We start from the raw sequence: 15,135 nt of genomic DNA, 5'->3' as shown, positions 1-15,135 counted from the left end.
TGGCAAGCACTCCAGACAAGTGGTTTTCTAAGAAGCCAAGTTCTGGTTTGACTCTTTGATTGGAAAAGTATCTATTTCACTAAGGGTGATAGGCCCCTGGATGCGTTCTCACCAAAAGAAACCCAGAAACCAATACTTGAAATGCCAGCAGCGAGTTGTAGGGAATTCTTTTGGTTTGCCTTCAAGGACACAAAACATCACAAAGGTCTTCTCTTTGGCACAGAGGGGCCTGGCGTGGAGAGTTGGCCCAGGGTGTGTGTGGAAAGAGTCAGACGTGGGAGCCAACGGACCTGGGTTCAAATCCTGGCTTTGCCACCAGCAAGCCGGTCTGACCTTAGGTCAGTTCACCTCTCCTAAGTCTGACTTTCCTCGTCTCTAAAATGGGGACACTGACCTCAGTGTCGGGGAGCCGGTGGGGGCTCAGGGAGATGATGTTTGCAGCATCCCTTCCACGTGCTCGCACTCAGCAGGGGCTTTTAAGTATTGGTTTCATACCCGTCATTGCAGTAGCACCATGGAGACACACAGCCTCTCCAAGGTCATGGACTTCCTCCCGGGACCTCTGTCTGGGGCCTTCAGAGAAAGCAGTGTGTTACCTGCTTTCACTAATCCAATCGGCAGGTGGCCACAGGTCACGCAATGAGGCTGGCACAGGGCCGCAGGCGGGAGCGAGTCTGTAGACAGAGGGGGCATTTCATCTACGCACCGTCATGGCAGACCACGAAATGCATAGGAAGTGTTTGCTGATCACCGATCGCTGCGATTAGAGAGTGAAGTAGAGAGGGAGCTCCACCAAGCCGCACACCGCCGGCGCCGGCAGAAGCACGACAGGGTCTAGCAGAAGTGGGGGAGCCAGCCTCGTCTGAAGGCAGCTGCCAGTGGGGGACACTTGTCCTCCTGCGGGAACATGGGTCAGTGCAGCCTGCCGTCTCGTTCTGCAGGCCAAGCCAGAAACCCGGAGTTCTACGCGAAGCCTCCTACTTTTTAAATATCGACCGCTTTTAAAAATGGGAACATCTGTGGCAGGCCAGGTGGGTAGGGAGAGAGCCCTGTGGCTGGAGGGCTCCGCCCAGGAGGCGGGGCTCCCGCCAGGCCTCGAGTTGGGGGCAGCGTTTAGATTTGCCCATCTGGGTGTTTATCTCGTATACGCTTCTTAGGAGGCGGTGTTGCTCAGTGGTTATGGACTTGGTGCCTAATTCTTCATGTGCAAAATAAGAAAAGTGAGCGCGGTAGTGTCCAGAGAGCAGTAGTGAGGATGGAGTGAGGTCAAGTCCATCGGAGTCACATGATCAAGAGCCTGGTCTTACTGGACTTTCTGTCCCAGCCATCTTGGCTGTCATAACTGCTGTTTTTATTGAGAAGGGGCCGGTGGCAGCTACAATCATGCCACCTTCCACCCCAACCTGTGCCACTTGGAGAGCCCACGCTGGCCCCGTCTCCACACAACAGCCCTGTGAAACGGACGATGATGTCCTGATCCCCGTGTTACAGGTGAGGACCCCGCAGCAGCACAGAGAGGTGAAGGGCTGTGCAGGGTCCCACAGAGAGTTCGTGGAGAATAGATGGACACCATGTCTTCCGGGCTCCACCCACGCCCATAGCACCTGCTCCGTGGCTGGCCACGGGCGCGCCTGTGTATACTGGGTTCCGGGAGCCCCACGCCCTGAAGCTGCTTGTGGGTTCATCTCCCGAAGGCCCATGACACAGCATCCTGCCTGCCCTGCCCTGCCCACCGTCCCGCTCCTTCAAAGACTCCTTTGAACTGGGCTGCACGACTCATCCACAAAGCCCCGGAAGCGGCTCGGACACAGAAAAGGTTCCACGGTTTCCCTTTTGAAAGCACAACCTGACCTGCAGCGATTGATCCCACGAGTCCCGGCTGCCAGAAACCCAAACCAGCGGAAAACAAAAGGAAGCTGGCGCGGGGGCAGAGGGAGCTCCTTTCGGGCTGTGCCTACACTCTCGCTGCTCCTATCGGCTTGCTCTGCGGCTCCCCATTCACAGATCGGGGGCAGGTCTCCACCTGCAGACCCAGCCAGGGAGACCCCGGGCAAGGGACACGGGGGACATGGGCTCAGGGACCGGGGGCAGTCCCAACTGGAGCAGCACTCTCAGGCCTCAGACGCCCCAGACACGGATGCTTTGTTCTCATCTTGGAGCCATTTCAACCTGAGGAGGGGTTCGGAGGGCTGGTTGCCAAGCCCAGCCGTGTCCGTGTGCCAGCCACTCACTGTGTGCTGGGAAGTCCACATACTCCCGGCACCTTCACAGGGTCTTCCCATCCCGCCACTGCAACTCAAGTACAGTGGTCCCCCCGACCAGCGTCACCGTCCACAGTTTCGGTTAACCAGTGGTCAATTGCAGTCCGAAATTATTAAATGGAAAATTCCTCAACTGAACAATTCATAAGTTTTAAATGGCGTGCTATTCTGAGCAGCGTGATGAAATCTCGCACCATCCCACTCTGTCCCGCCCTGGACGTGAATCATCCCTTTGTCCAGTGTACCTCTGTCGTTAGTCACGTTGCTGACCTTTCAAGAATAAGATCGACTCTCACGGTATTGCAGGGCTTGTAACCCTCATTCTGCTTGATAATGGCCCCGAAGTGCAAGAGTAACAATGCTGGTGATTCGGACGCGCCAGAGAGAAGCCGCAAGGTGCTCCCTTTAAGTGCAACGGTGCGTAGAGGAAAAAACATGGTATATTTAGGGTCTGGTACTATCTGTGATTTCAGACATCCACTGGGGGTCTTGGAATGTATCCCCTGTGGAGAAGGGGGAGCCTACTGTATACATAATCAGAGAGGTAGAGTCGTGCAGAACAGACCAAAACCATGCTGCCCTCCCAACCCAACACCAAGGATTAGGCATTCCCTCCTTCCCTCGGGCTATGTCCCTCCAAGAGGGGTGTCCTGCCCCGCTGAGGGGAACACTGCTGTTTAAAAGGATCTGTTAGGCCCAGCTGGTGTGGCTCAGTGGTTGAGCGTTGACCCATGCACCAAGGGGTTGCCAGTTCGATTCCCGGTCAGGGCACATGCCCAGGTTGTGGGCTGATCCCCAGTCGGGGGGCGTGCAGGAGGCGGCCAATCGATGTTCTCTCTCATCGATGCTTCCATCTCTCTCTTTCTCTCTCCTCTCTCTCTCGAATATCAATAAAGAAAAAATAATCATAATAAATAAAAAGATCTGTTAGTTGATTGTGTTCTTTCGAATCGACACAGTGGTCCTTCCATCACCACGAGAAAAGGAGGCTGCACCGGACTTTCCGTCTCTTCCTTCTCGACCACAGATGCTTTGGGCTATGGTGCCTCTCATTCGGACCCCACTCTTCCTGTACACGGTCGGTGCTAAGGACTCGGGTTCTGGCAGCACACGGGCCTTCGTTCATAAGCTACTTGTGTGATCCCTGGCAGACAGACCTACTGTGAGTTTCCACGAGAGGATGAATGTTAGGCGCTTGACTTGATGCCTGGTACTTAATATGCAAAAAGGGAGCAATTATTATGATCACGACAGGTTAAGAGTTTTATATACAGAATCTTTCCTTTTCTTACAGTAACCCGGTGGGGCCCGTATGCTTGTTCCCGATCTTACAGGTGAGGAAACTGAGGCCTGGCAAGGTGTAACGTGCAGCCCAAGGTCTCGCGGTCAATGAACGACAGCGGTGTGCTCTGTCCTCAGGACAGCCTGGCTCTGCAGCCCGGGACCTGACCACCAGTCCATCACAGGTCCGTTAGAGGAAGCCCAAGGCACGTGTAGACACCGTGCGTGTTCAGCTTTCCCTGGCCAGCGCGGAGCTCAGCCGGTCCCCCTCTTTCCTGTGCCTGCAGAAGCCCCTCTGTCTGCCAGAGCACAGTGTTCAAACAAGACTTCCAGGAACGGCAAGGTCATGGAGCCCACACAGACAGACACACGCCAGGATCTCACGGCAGAGGACACGTTTGCCCTCCGACCCCCGCCAGACCCTCACAGGAGCCCAGGGGCCTTCTGACTCTGTCGCAAACCATCACAAGTGACCGGGCCGTCACGTCTCAGACTTCTATTCCAAGGTTAATTTTCCGCAAAGAGTCTTAGATTCGGGAGCGAGAGGCCTTAGGAATTCATCCACCCCATGGGGGCTTCTCCCTCACCCTCCAACCCGAGGCCCAATTTAAGACACAACTAATTGGGGCGAGAGCCCCACGCAGCAACCCTCTTCCACCCCTGCTCCTGCAGGTGGCGGCTGAAGTCATGTGCGGGGACCCAGGTGCCTGAGGCATTCTCCGAGCCCTGTCATTGATTCATTTGTCTGCAGACATTCTAGACTCCACGTCTCCGAGGCGGCCACGACAGAGTGCATTACGAGGTGAGCCCGCCTTATTTCCCCTCCAGCTCCCCCCACCGCCCCGCCACTTTCTTTTTCCTTCTTGGCCTCAGGGCCCAGAGTATTCTGGACATATTTTTCATTTTTCCAAATATCAATTGCTCTTTTATTCCCTCTTCGAAGTAGTGAGTAATAAGAGTTGTGTCTGGTCCTGAAATTCCGACTGAAATAAATGAGCCCAATGACCAACGGGAGGTGCCTAGAACAATAACGGCAGAATGTTTGGCATATTACAAAAGAGACCCTGGATGTCGAAGTACAGTAAGTCTAGAAGCACTTTGCGCGCGATGCTGCCAAGACGGGTATGCAATGAGCCATCCAGGCAGCGGAACGCCTCATAAATTAATCCCGGTTTTTTTTTTGTTGTTGGTTCTTTTCCCTCCTTTTTTGGTGCCCTGTTCACAGTTCTTTTAGCCCTCTGGTTAATGGGGCGTGGAGGAGGGCATTTTGGGTATAGGCCTCACCCTCAGTGGCAGGCATATGCCAAGGCTGTGTATAAATGTCTGTGTTTGCCCCCTGACTCGACTGGCATCCCTGGGACCACTTCTTGCAGTAACAGGAGCAGGGAGAGAACACGGACCCTGGAGGCAGCTGTGAATGAACACTGAGCATTTCCGTGGTGTCGGGCATTGTGTTAAGTTGTGGGGATGCCACAGAAGATGACGGGGCAATTGTCCGTCCTTGTGGTCCTGAGAGCGCAGACATGTCCCAGTGCATGTGAGCTGGGTCTCCATCTCTGGGGTCAGCAAGCAATGGTTTGATCCACAAGCCAAATCCTTTTTCCCTGGAAGGAATGCCTCACTATGTGAGTCTGGGGGTGGGTGCCGCCCAGGCTGCCTCTCGCTGCAGACGCAGAAGGAGCCCGATGCTCATCGCCCCCTCCCGGCAGCCAGGGCCAGGCCTGTGGCAAAGCCCAGCCCAGCACTTGCTCCTCCCCAGAGACTTGAATCTTCAGGGAGTGTTCCAAAGACACTGTGGGAGGCTGGAGAGAGGACCCCAAAGATATCCTCATCCTAATCCCAAGAACCCGTGAATGTTATTGTATGTTGCAGAAAAGGACTTCGCAGATGTCATCAGATTCAGCATTCCGAGAGAAGGACAGAATCCTGGATTAGCTGGTGGGGGCCCAATTTAATCCATGTGCCTTTATGAAGGGGAAGCTTTCACACACGCACAGAGGAGAAAGCAGCGTGGCAGAGGCAGCGACTGGAGCGATGAGGCCCGGAGCCGAGGAGTGCTGGTTCAGGCAAGGAACGGACCCCCTCGAACCTCCGGAGGAAAGCAGCCAGGCTGACGCCTTGGTTTCGGCTCAGCGACACTGACTTTGGACTCCCGGGCTCAGAACTGTGAGGAAATCCATTTCTGTTGCTTTAAGCCACCCGGTTCGTGACAGTTTGTTACAGAAGCCCAGGAAACCAATGCCGACACCAGGGGAATTTAGAATTCTTTCATGTGCTGGGATCCGGTCACCCACAGCCCACCGTTCTGGGCGCAGAGTGTTCCTATGAGATGCCCTGGTCTGTAGTTCCAGCACCTGCTTCTCTCCCTGCATCTTCCGTCTCTCCATCAATTCCAGGGGCTCCCTCTGGACACCCCTCCAAATTTTGCTTTTTTGGATTTTGGTTAGTCGTAGGGGCTTCTGATGTTTGCCATCATAGGTGAAACCACCACGTAGCAGGACTGTTAGGAGGATTCGGGACAAGCCATATTTGGACCCAACAGACACACAGTGGATCAGCGTTCAAAAGCCAGTGGCCTGCATTTTGCCCACATGGTGTCTTTTTTCCTGAACTTGAATTGGTTGCCAACATTTACAAGTCAGGAGATTGCACGTAAAAGGCTGGATTCCTGGCTTTTCTTGGAAAGCAGTCGGAAGGTTTCCCCACACTGGACCCCATGTGCTCATGGCAACACGCGGCTGGCCCTCGTGGACGTGCACGCTGTGATCCGTCCCGGTCGCTCCCGGGCCCTTTCGTCCTACACCAGCCTGCTCCCCTCATTGTATGCACCGTCCAGGCCCGCTCTGCACCTGAGTTTGCCATCCTTGTTACAAATGCAAGTCTTTCTCCCATCAGACTGGAAGCGGGGCGCCGGTAGCAGGTTGGGGGACAACCAGCCCATTGCAGACCCTCCCCCCGCCCGCCGCCCACACCAGCTTCTGGGTATGCGTTGTAAGGGCCAGGCAGGCCACCCTTCCCGTCTTCCCTGTCCTGAGGCTGAGTCCCCAGAAAGTGGCCCTCAGAGCCAATCCCAGAAGCCCCCCTACTCATCACTGCTCTTCAGAGCCGTTTCCTAGAAGAACCCATTGGGTTTCTCCAAAAATGTTTCTGGTCATCGCCCCTTTCATGACGGTAACGCATTACTTTCTTTTTTTTTTTTTTTATCCTCACCCGAGGACATTTTTCCATTTTTTTGTACAGATAGAGTGAGAGGTAGAGAGAGAAGGAGAGAAAGAGAAACATCGATGTGAAGGGACACATCGAGTGGCTGCCACCCGCACGACCAACCAGGGCCGGGGACAAACTGCAACCGAAGTACATGCCCTTAGCGGGAACCGAACCCTGGTCTCTCCGGACCGAAGGCAGACGCTCTAACCGCTGAGCCAAACCGGCCAGGGCGGTAACGCATTACTTTCGATGCCCATAGTTAGTTTAATGGGCAGGCCTGGAGTACCATGTAAAGCCCAGTAGCATGGGCAAGACCATGGGGGCCGTTTGGAGAGCCCCCAGGTGGGAGCAAGAGGTGAGCTTTTCCTCCAGTGGACTTGGGCTGGTCCCTGTCTTTCTCTGGCCTTGGGTTTTCCCATGGAGAGGGCGAATCTCTCGTGGCCAGCGAGGCCTGCCTGCTGAGATCAGACCCCGCAGAGTACAGAGCTCAGCCCTGCCTCTCGCGTGACTCTGGGGAAGTGACTTCACCACCTGAATGAGCTGCAGTCTCCTCACCTGTAAAATGGGGACACTCATATTATGTACCACCTAGACCTGTAATAATCCAACCAGCCAATACATCTAAAGCACCTCGCGTAGTGCCAGGCGCTCGACCGTTCCTCGAAGTATCTCAGCTGGGGATGATGAATGTTAAGGATACGCAGGGGAGGTGGACAAGTGGAGGTTGTATGAAATCGCTGGGTGCCCAGATGGGGTAGCCATGAAGTCGGGGAGAGGGGGGGATATGGCTACTTTTGATATTTCAAAAAAGGAATGGGAATCTCACATCTACTTACCCATGATAAAGCCACAAAAGACAATAGGAATGGCAACTTTTTTTGCTTTGGACTGAAAGTACATTAACTCCTTGGAGTAAACTAAAAGACTTCGGAGTTCAGTGAACCTGTCCTCAGATCCCTGGGAGGGCGTCTGACCTTGAGTACAGAGAGGAACATCCAGACAGAACGGTCCACCGCGCCGACTCGCAGGGCACGTGTGGGGTTCGGTGAGACAGTGTATGGGAAGCATTCTCCGTGGGGTCTGGTTCCGCACGTGACCACCACGACGGCTGCTGTCCTTCTTTTGCCTCCGCTTCTTCACTGGTGGAATTAAAATCATACACCTGCTTTGCTCATTTGACAAATCGCTCCCGAGCCAAGGACCACGAATACAGAAGTGTATTCACCAGGCAGAGTTCATGGCCTCTCAGAACCCACGGTTTGAAATTGCTTATTCTTCATCCATGCAACAAATATTTTTCCTGAACATTTAGTCTGTAACAGGCTGTCTAATGGGTGTTAGAAACACAATAGATAGTAGCACAAACTCCAGTCCCAAATACTTAGACAATTACAGCCTAGAGAAGATGTACTCAATAACCTAGTGAAATGCCTACCCTAGTAGATGCTCAATAAATAAAAGTAATCAGCAGCTACGTAACTCTGAGAAGGTTAACTCATAAAAATTATTGATTTCTTAACCCATGAAAATTGTTTGTTAATAAATGAAAAGATGGGGCTTCTAAACCATGAGGGAAGTCTCAAGGAAATGAAATATCTCATACACACTTAGCAAAACATGTAGGAGCTGGATGCTGAAAATACAACATGCTGATTAAAGCAAACACCGAGGACCTACACAGATGGAGAGGCACCGTGTGTCCGTGCAGCGGAGCATATGCGTGGTAGAGATGTCACTTCTCCCCAAAGTGATCCATAGGTTTAATGCAACTCCTATCGAATCCCAGCCAGCAAGGTTTATTTTTGGTAGACACAGGCCAGACACCTTATTCTAAAGTTTGGAAAGAAATAGAGAAAGGAAGGGGCCCTAGAAGTGCTGAAACAATCTTGGCCAAGGAGAACAAAGTGGGAGAAATCACTCTGCTCACTATCAAGATAGAGCACTATTGGTGCAGGGATCAATACATAGATCAATGAACAGAGCTCAGGATCCACTGGACAAATCCACACAAATGTGCTCAATCTGACACAGGTGCAAAAGCAATTCAAAGGAGGAAAGGTCACGGTTTCAACAAATGGTGCAGGAGCAACTGACCTCTGCAGGCAAAAAAAAAATGACCCTTGACCCAAACCCCACACCTTACACAAAAATTAACTCCTACCCTGGCCGGTTTGGCTCAGCGGTTAGAGCGTCGGCCTGCGGTCCGGAGAGGCCCGGGTTCGGTTCCCGCTAAGGGCATGTACCTCGGTTGCAGTTTGTCCCCGGCCCTGGTTGGTCGTGTGGGTGGCAGCCACTCGATGTGTCCCTTTCACATCGATGTTTCCCTCTCTCTCTCTTCCTCTCTCTCCCTCCCACTCTGTACAAAAAATGGAAAAATGTCCTCGGGTGAGGATAAAAAAAAAAAAATTAACTCCTAACAGATCGTGGACTGGACTATAAAACATAAAACTATAAACTGTTTTTAAAATAGGAGAAAAATCTTCTGGTTCTAGGGCTAGGCACAAAGTTCTTAGACTTGACTTCACACACACACACACACACACACACACACACACACACACACACAAAGATTGATAAATGGGATCTCATCAAAATGAAAGCTTTTCTTTGTAAAAGTCCACGTGAAGGGGATGAAGAGACAAGCTACAGACAGAAAGGAAATATTTACAAAGCATATATCCCAAAAAGGATATAGAAAGGACTTACAAAACTCAACTATAATAAAATAGTCCAAATAGAAAATGGGCAGGAGATATAAACAGACAGTTCACGGAAACGGAGACACAGATGGCAAATAAGCACATAAAAAGATGTTGAACATCACTAGCTATCAGGGAAATGCAAATTAAAACCACAACGAGACATCATTACACACCTATCAACATGTCTAAAATAAAAAATAATAAAAACACCAAGTGCTGTTGAGGATGAGAAGAAACCAAATCACTCATGCAGCTGATGGGAATGTAAAATGGTGCAGCCCCTCTGGAAAACAGTTTGACAATTTCTTACCAAACCATCGTGCAATGACCTTACAACCCAGCAGTTGCCCTCTTGGGCATTCCAGAGAAATGAAAACTGAGGTTCACACAAAATCCTGTATAAGAATGTCCATAGTAGCTTAATTCATAAGAACCTAAAACTGGAAACAGCCAGATGTCCTTCTGTGGGTGAATGGTCATACAGACTGTGGTACATACATGCCATGGAGTACTATGCAGCAATGAAGAGGAACAAACTCCTGATGCAGGCATCGATCTGGATGGATCTCCAGTGAATTCTAAGTACAAAAAAAAAAAAAAAAAGCCAATCTCCAAAGATCACATACTATTTGATTCCATTGATATAACATTTTTGAAAAGATGAAATTTTAGAAATGGAGAACAGATTCATGGTTGCCAGGAGTTAGGTACAAAGAGGGAGGGAGACAGAGACAGGTGGCAGGCATCAAAGAGTAACACAAGCACCCTCTGGTTTTGGAATTCTGTATCTTGACCATAGTGGTGAATACACAGACGTACCTATCTGACAAAATTATTTGGAATTAAATATACACACACACAAATAAGGACAAGCACACCCGATCTAAACAAGACCGACAGACTGTAGCAGCGGCGGTGTCCTGACTGTGACACTGTAGTCCTACAGAGATGCGACCCTTGTAGGAAAGTGACTGAAGGATCCACCTGATCGCCTATAGTTTTTTGTTTTCTTGCTACTGACATGAATCTACAATTGTATCCATACACGTTTCAATTAAAATTAGCTCTTATTGTTTTGTGTTTAAAAACTCGCATGTTATTAAAAACCTGAAAATATAGGAAAAAGATCAGAAAAATCGTCACCCTGAAATATAATCTTCTGATGCATTTCTTCCTGGTTTTTTGTTTGTTTTGTTTTTACATTTATATTTTTTTAAATGTGAGGGACAGGGCTTAAAACCAGGGTGGTGACAAGGCGGGGGCTTTGCGGTCCCCCACCTTCTGTGACATCAGAACTCATTGCTGGAGGGACCCTGGTGACCAGAGGGGGGGCCCATCTGCTGCCAGGTGGGGGCACCTTGTTCCGCGCAGGCAGCCTGATCTGAGGCCATGGTGACCCAAGAGGTGGACAGCAGAGGGCGAGTGGCCACAGAGCTGTCTGGACGGAGAAGGGGGACTTGCTGTGAGGACAAGAAGCAGGTGAGGCCAGACCAGGGCTCCCAGACAGTCAGGCCCTCAAAGTCAGGAGCAGGCTGTCAGCTCGACTCTCCCTGGAGCCTGGCCGGTGGAACACAGCACAGGGCTCAGGTGCTTCCCCCGGGGGTTTCCGACCCTTGTCTAATCCCAGCGCTGCCGACGGTGTGCCCAGAGGGCTGGGTCGTCTCGTGGCCTGCTCTGTCCTTAGTGCCTAGAACGGTGCATTCGTATGGGAGGAAGGAAGGGAGGGAGGGAGGGAGGGAGGAGGGGAGGGAGGGAGGGAGGAGGGGAGGAGGGAGGGGAATAAATGGGATAATGCTCCCGCATTAGAGAGCTCGAGGAGCATTTGTTCTTTGGACCGAAATTCCAATCTCACGTGGGATTCACAGCAAATGGAAGATGAGAACGCGTCCTGTCCACAGCCCGGGTTTCCACCGCCTCTCTCTCTCTCTCTCTCTCTCTCTCCTGATGTTTTACGACGTTTCTGAGCGGCGGCTCTGTGGCCCTCACTCACAGATGAGTAAACTGAGGCTCAGAAAGGCAAAAAGGCTCACAGTCAGCACATGCTGGGCTTCGAAACCAAGTCCAGCTGATTCCAGAACCGCCAGCAAGGCTGCCCGCACCCGCCGCCTCGCGGGTGGGAACGGAAGGAGGGATGTAAGGAGGCCGGGAGGTCAGCTGGGCCTCACCCACCGTGGAAGGGATGGGATTTCATTCTGAGCCGAGTAAGAAACCATTGAGAGGTTTTAAACAGAGCAATGACGACTGATCTATGTTTTCAAAAGACTCATTCACCTGCTCACTTAACATGCATGCGCCAAAGCTCCTTCAGGCCGGGCCTCACCGCAGGATGGGGGTGGGCGTTTGCACCACGCTGTGGCTTTTCCTGAACGTGCTCCACAAATACCAACCCCCAGGATGCTCCTTTTAGAAAAATCATTAAAAGAGCGCTGTGGTTTGGGGAACGCGGATGCCCTCTCGTCCCTTCTTGGAGATACACACTGCTCAGTCAAATACTCAAGGCTCTGAGAAGTCCTACGGCAAGGCAATGTTGTTTACCACGGCATTTCCCCAATCAGAGCCCCACCCCTCCTTGTTGAAAGAGGTCTATTCCAAAACCCATTCTGCAGATAAAGAAACTGAGGCTCGGGGAGAAGAAATGATCTGGCTCAGGCCCAAAACAGCATGAAAAGAAAGACGAAAACTGAATCTGTCCCCATTCCCTGCCTTTGCCTCCATAGAACATAAACTAGAAACTGAGCAGCGAGCATGCTGCTGGGAACCAAGCCACGTGTAAAGCACGTGGCCCGAGGAGTGGTCAAAGACATAGGAGCGTTCAGACCATGCACCGGCCGTTATAGAGAGTGGGATGGCTCTGTGTGTCTTACATGGAAAGATTCCCAGGGGATACCGTGGAGAAAAGAAAAGCCACCCCGATCTTAAGTGGATGGTGCAATGACTTTCACACTGGGCGTATGCACCAGGCAGCCACCGCCCGGCTCAAGCTGCAGAACCTTCTGGTACCCCAGATGGCTCCTCAGGCCCCCTCGCAGCTCACGCCCCACCCATAACCACGACTCTGAGTTCCATCATCACAGATGAGTTGTGTGTGTTCTAGAATTTCATGGCAATGAAATCAGTGTGCACCTTCGTGTCTGGCTTCTTTCACTCATCAGTGTGTCTGCGAGACTCAGCCACGTTGGAAGCAATATCATTTACTTTTATTTTTGAAGTTAATAAGAAGAATCTAGCTGCTGGTCTATACAAAGAACACGACCCGGGGGAGGGACAAATGATGCCCATCTCGTCTCTTCTTTGTTGTGGTAGCGGAGCTAAGTCTTGCTTCACGAATGGGGACATCAGAGATGTAAGATTTCAAGTCAAAGTCAATCTGGCTCCGTCCGCATCCAGGGCGTTTGGGGGAAGTTCAGTGGCAGTCAATACTGCGTCTCCTTAATCCTCTGGCCACTTCTGTGCCCCTGACTCTGTCGCTGCAAAGAGGAAGGTGACTGCAACAAGGCATGAGGGAACTTTCTAGAACGATGGAACTGTTTTATATCTTGATGGGGGTGGGAGTCCCTAGGTATAAACATTCGTCAAAACTCACCCATCTATACATTTAAAATGTGTGCATTTTATGGTGCGTAAGTCATACCAGGGTCAAGCTGATTCCTTCTAAAGATCCTCAAAAACAAAAGATGTGACCATGAGACAAGCAATGAGAATGGAGAAGGGCCCCGTTCTCGACAGGGAGAGGACCAGGGAAATGCCAGTTTGTTGCCATGTTATCTATTCCTGCGATGTTTGGGGGTTCCGTAGTAAGCAGGTGACTTAGATACCGAGAAAGAAGTTAAGCTCTGAAAAGGGTCTTATCGCCGCCCCATGCCCAGCTGTCCGAGGGAAGCAGGTTCCCATGTGTCCTCCAGCAATTTACCTCCCCCTCCTCTTCTTGCCCCCCAGACGCTGCTGGCGCTGCTGGTCTTGGTGCTGTATATGGGCACAGGGATATCAGGTGAGCTTTCTGGAACCTGAGGAGGGAGAAGCCCCGTCCACACAAAGCCGAGAGGGGCATTCTGGAGACGGTTGCCTGCCAAGGGTGTCTCGGTACCTGCCTTCTCCCACCACCCTTCATCCCACTGAGCGGACCAACCACGCTTTGCCTCATTTAGAGGTGCGTCTGTGCCTGTTTCAGAAAGAAGCTGGGAGGCGGCAGAAAGGATCAGAGAATGTAACTACCCCCAGCATCCTGTGGCTTCTCAGGTAACATATCCAGGAAGGTACTGAAGGGATGTCCAGCTTGGCTGAGGAAATCTGGGAAGGCTTCCTAGAGGTGTCGCTGGCGAGCTGGGTCTTGAAGGATAAGCAGGAGCTGGAGACAGTGGGGAAGGGTATTCCAAGCAGAAGGAGTCGCATGTGCAGAGGCTCAGGGAACGTTTGAAACCAGTGGCAAAGGGGTCCTACGTGGCAAAGCTCAAGATGTAACTTTGGTGTCTGCCCTTTCAGGGGTTTGAATACCAGACCACTGATCCCTCAAAATTGCCAATGAAGGTCGTCAAGACTTGGCTGAAGGAGAACTTGCAAGTTTTCTTGGAAAAGCTGGAGAAACAGGTGCATGAGCTGGAGCAGCTGGTACGGAACCTGGAAGAGTGGCTAGATGTCTTTCTGGGAGAGGGGCACCCCAAGGAACACTGCTCCACCTTCAAAAATCACTTGTGAGGGGCCAGGGCTGGGACCTGGGGAAGAGGCCAGAGAGATGGGGGAGGGCTTGCCAGGGGCTCTTCTCAGTAGGGCTAAGCTGTGACACTTGAAGTTCAAGGCAAAATAATAAAACAGTTGGGACATTAAGACTGTTGTTGGGCCCTGGCCGGTGTTGTCCAGTGGTTAGAGCGTCAGCCCACAGTCCAGAGAGACCCGGGTTTGGTTCCCGCTAAGGGCACGTACCTCGGTTGCAGTTTGTCCCCAGCCCCGGTTGGGATCATGTGGGTGGCAACCAGTCGATGTGTCTCTCTCACATCGATGTTTCTCTCTCTCTCTTCCTCCCTCTCTCCCTCCCGCTCTATCTGAAGATAAATGCAAAAATGTCCTCGGGAGATGATTAAAAAAAAAAATGTTGTTGGTGCCGCTGCTGGTTCCTCACCACTGACACGTACCAGGAGGCCTCTGTGAGATGTCCTCCCACATGCAGGCCTGTGGGGTCCGAGCCAGACGCGGGGTCAGGAGCCTTCCCCCACTTACCTGACACGTCCTGCCAAACTCCTTAACATCGCAGACAAACTGCCTCACTCATAAGAATCAGGGAAACAAACGAAGAATCAGGGTTACAGAGAGGATCCAATGTATATAGACAGAGTGTGTCTGGCATAGAGTAGGTACCCGATAGTATATACGTGTTTATATTATATTTTTAAATTATATTACATGTATGTATATGTTTTGTATTACGTATAAAATACAGCTATAGATTTTTTTTTTTTTACTTAGAGAGAGCAGAAGGGAGAGAGGGGAAACATCAATGTGAGAGCAGAACATGGATCAGCTGTCTTCTGCACTCTCCCTACGGGGGATCGAGCCCGAAACCCAGGCATGTGCCCAACCAAGGTTCGAACTGGCAACCTTTGGGTGCACAGAATGATGTTCAACCAACTGAGCCACACTGGCCGGAGCACTTAGATATATTTATAAAAGATATATAAAAACCAGAGGCTACA

General features: G+C 51.4%; 1 protein-coding gene across 1 annotated transcript; it reads left to right on the top strand.

Moving 5' to 3' along the window:
* Window positions 1-10,840: 10,840 nt before the first annotated feature.
* Window positions 10,841-14,143, top strand: SMIM23 (small integral membrane protein 23). The gene is made up of 4 exons (XM_036281671.1): window positions 10,841-10,930; window positions 13,388-13,439; window positions 13,620-13,687; window positions 13,931-14,143. The coding sequence occupies exons 1-4, from the start codon at window positions 10,841-10,843 to the stop codon at window positions 14,141-14,143; spliced, it is 423 nt and encodes a 140-aa protein (XP_036137564.1).
* Window positions 14,144-15,135: the final 992 nt, after the last annotated feature.

The sequence above is a fragment of the Molossus molossus genome, unplaced genomic scaffold, assembly GCF_014108415.1.
Source record: "Molossus molossus isolate mMolMol1 unplaced genomic scaffold, mMolMol1.p scaffold_m16_p_4, whole genome shotgun sequence".
In the NCBI taxonomy this organism is placed as follows: domain Eukaryota; kingdom Metazoa; phylum Chordata; class Mammalia; order Chiroptera; family Molossidae; genus Molossus; species Molossus molossus.
The sequence above is the reverse complement of the archived record's forward strand: the minus strand, read 5'-3'. Positions and strand labels throughout refer to the sequence as shown.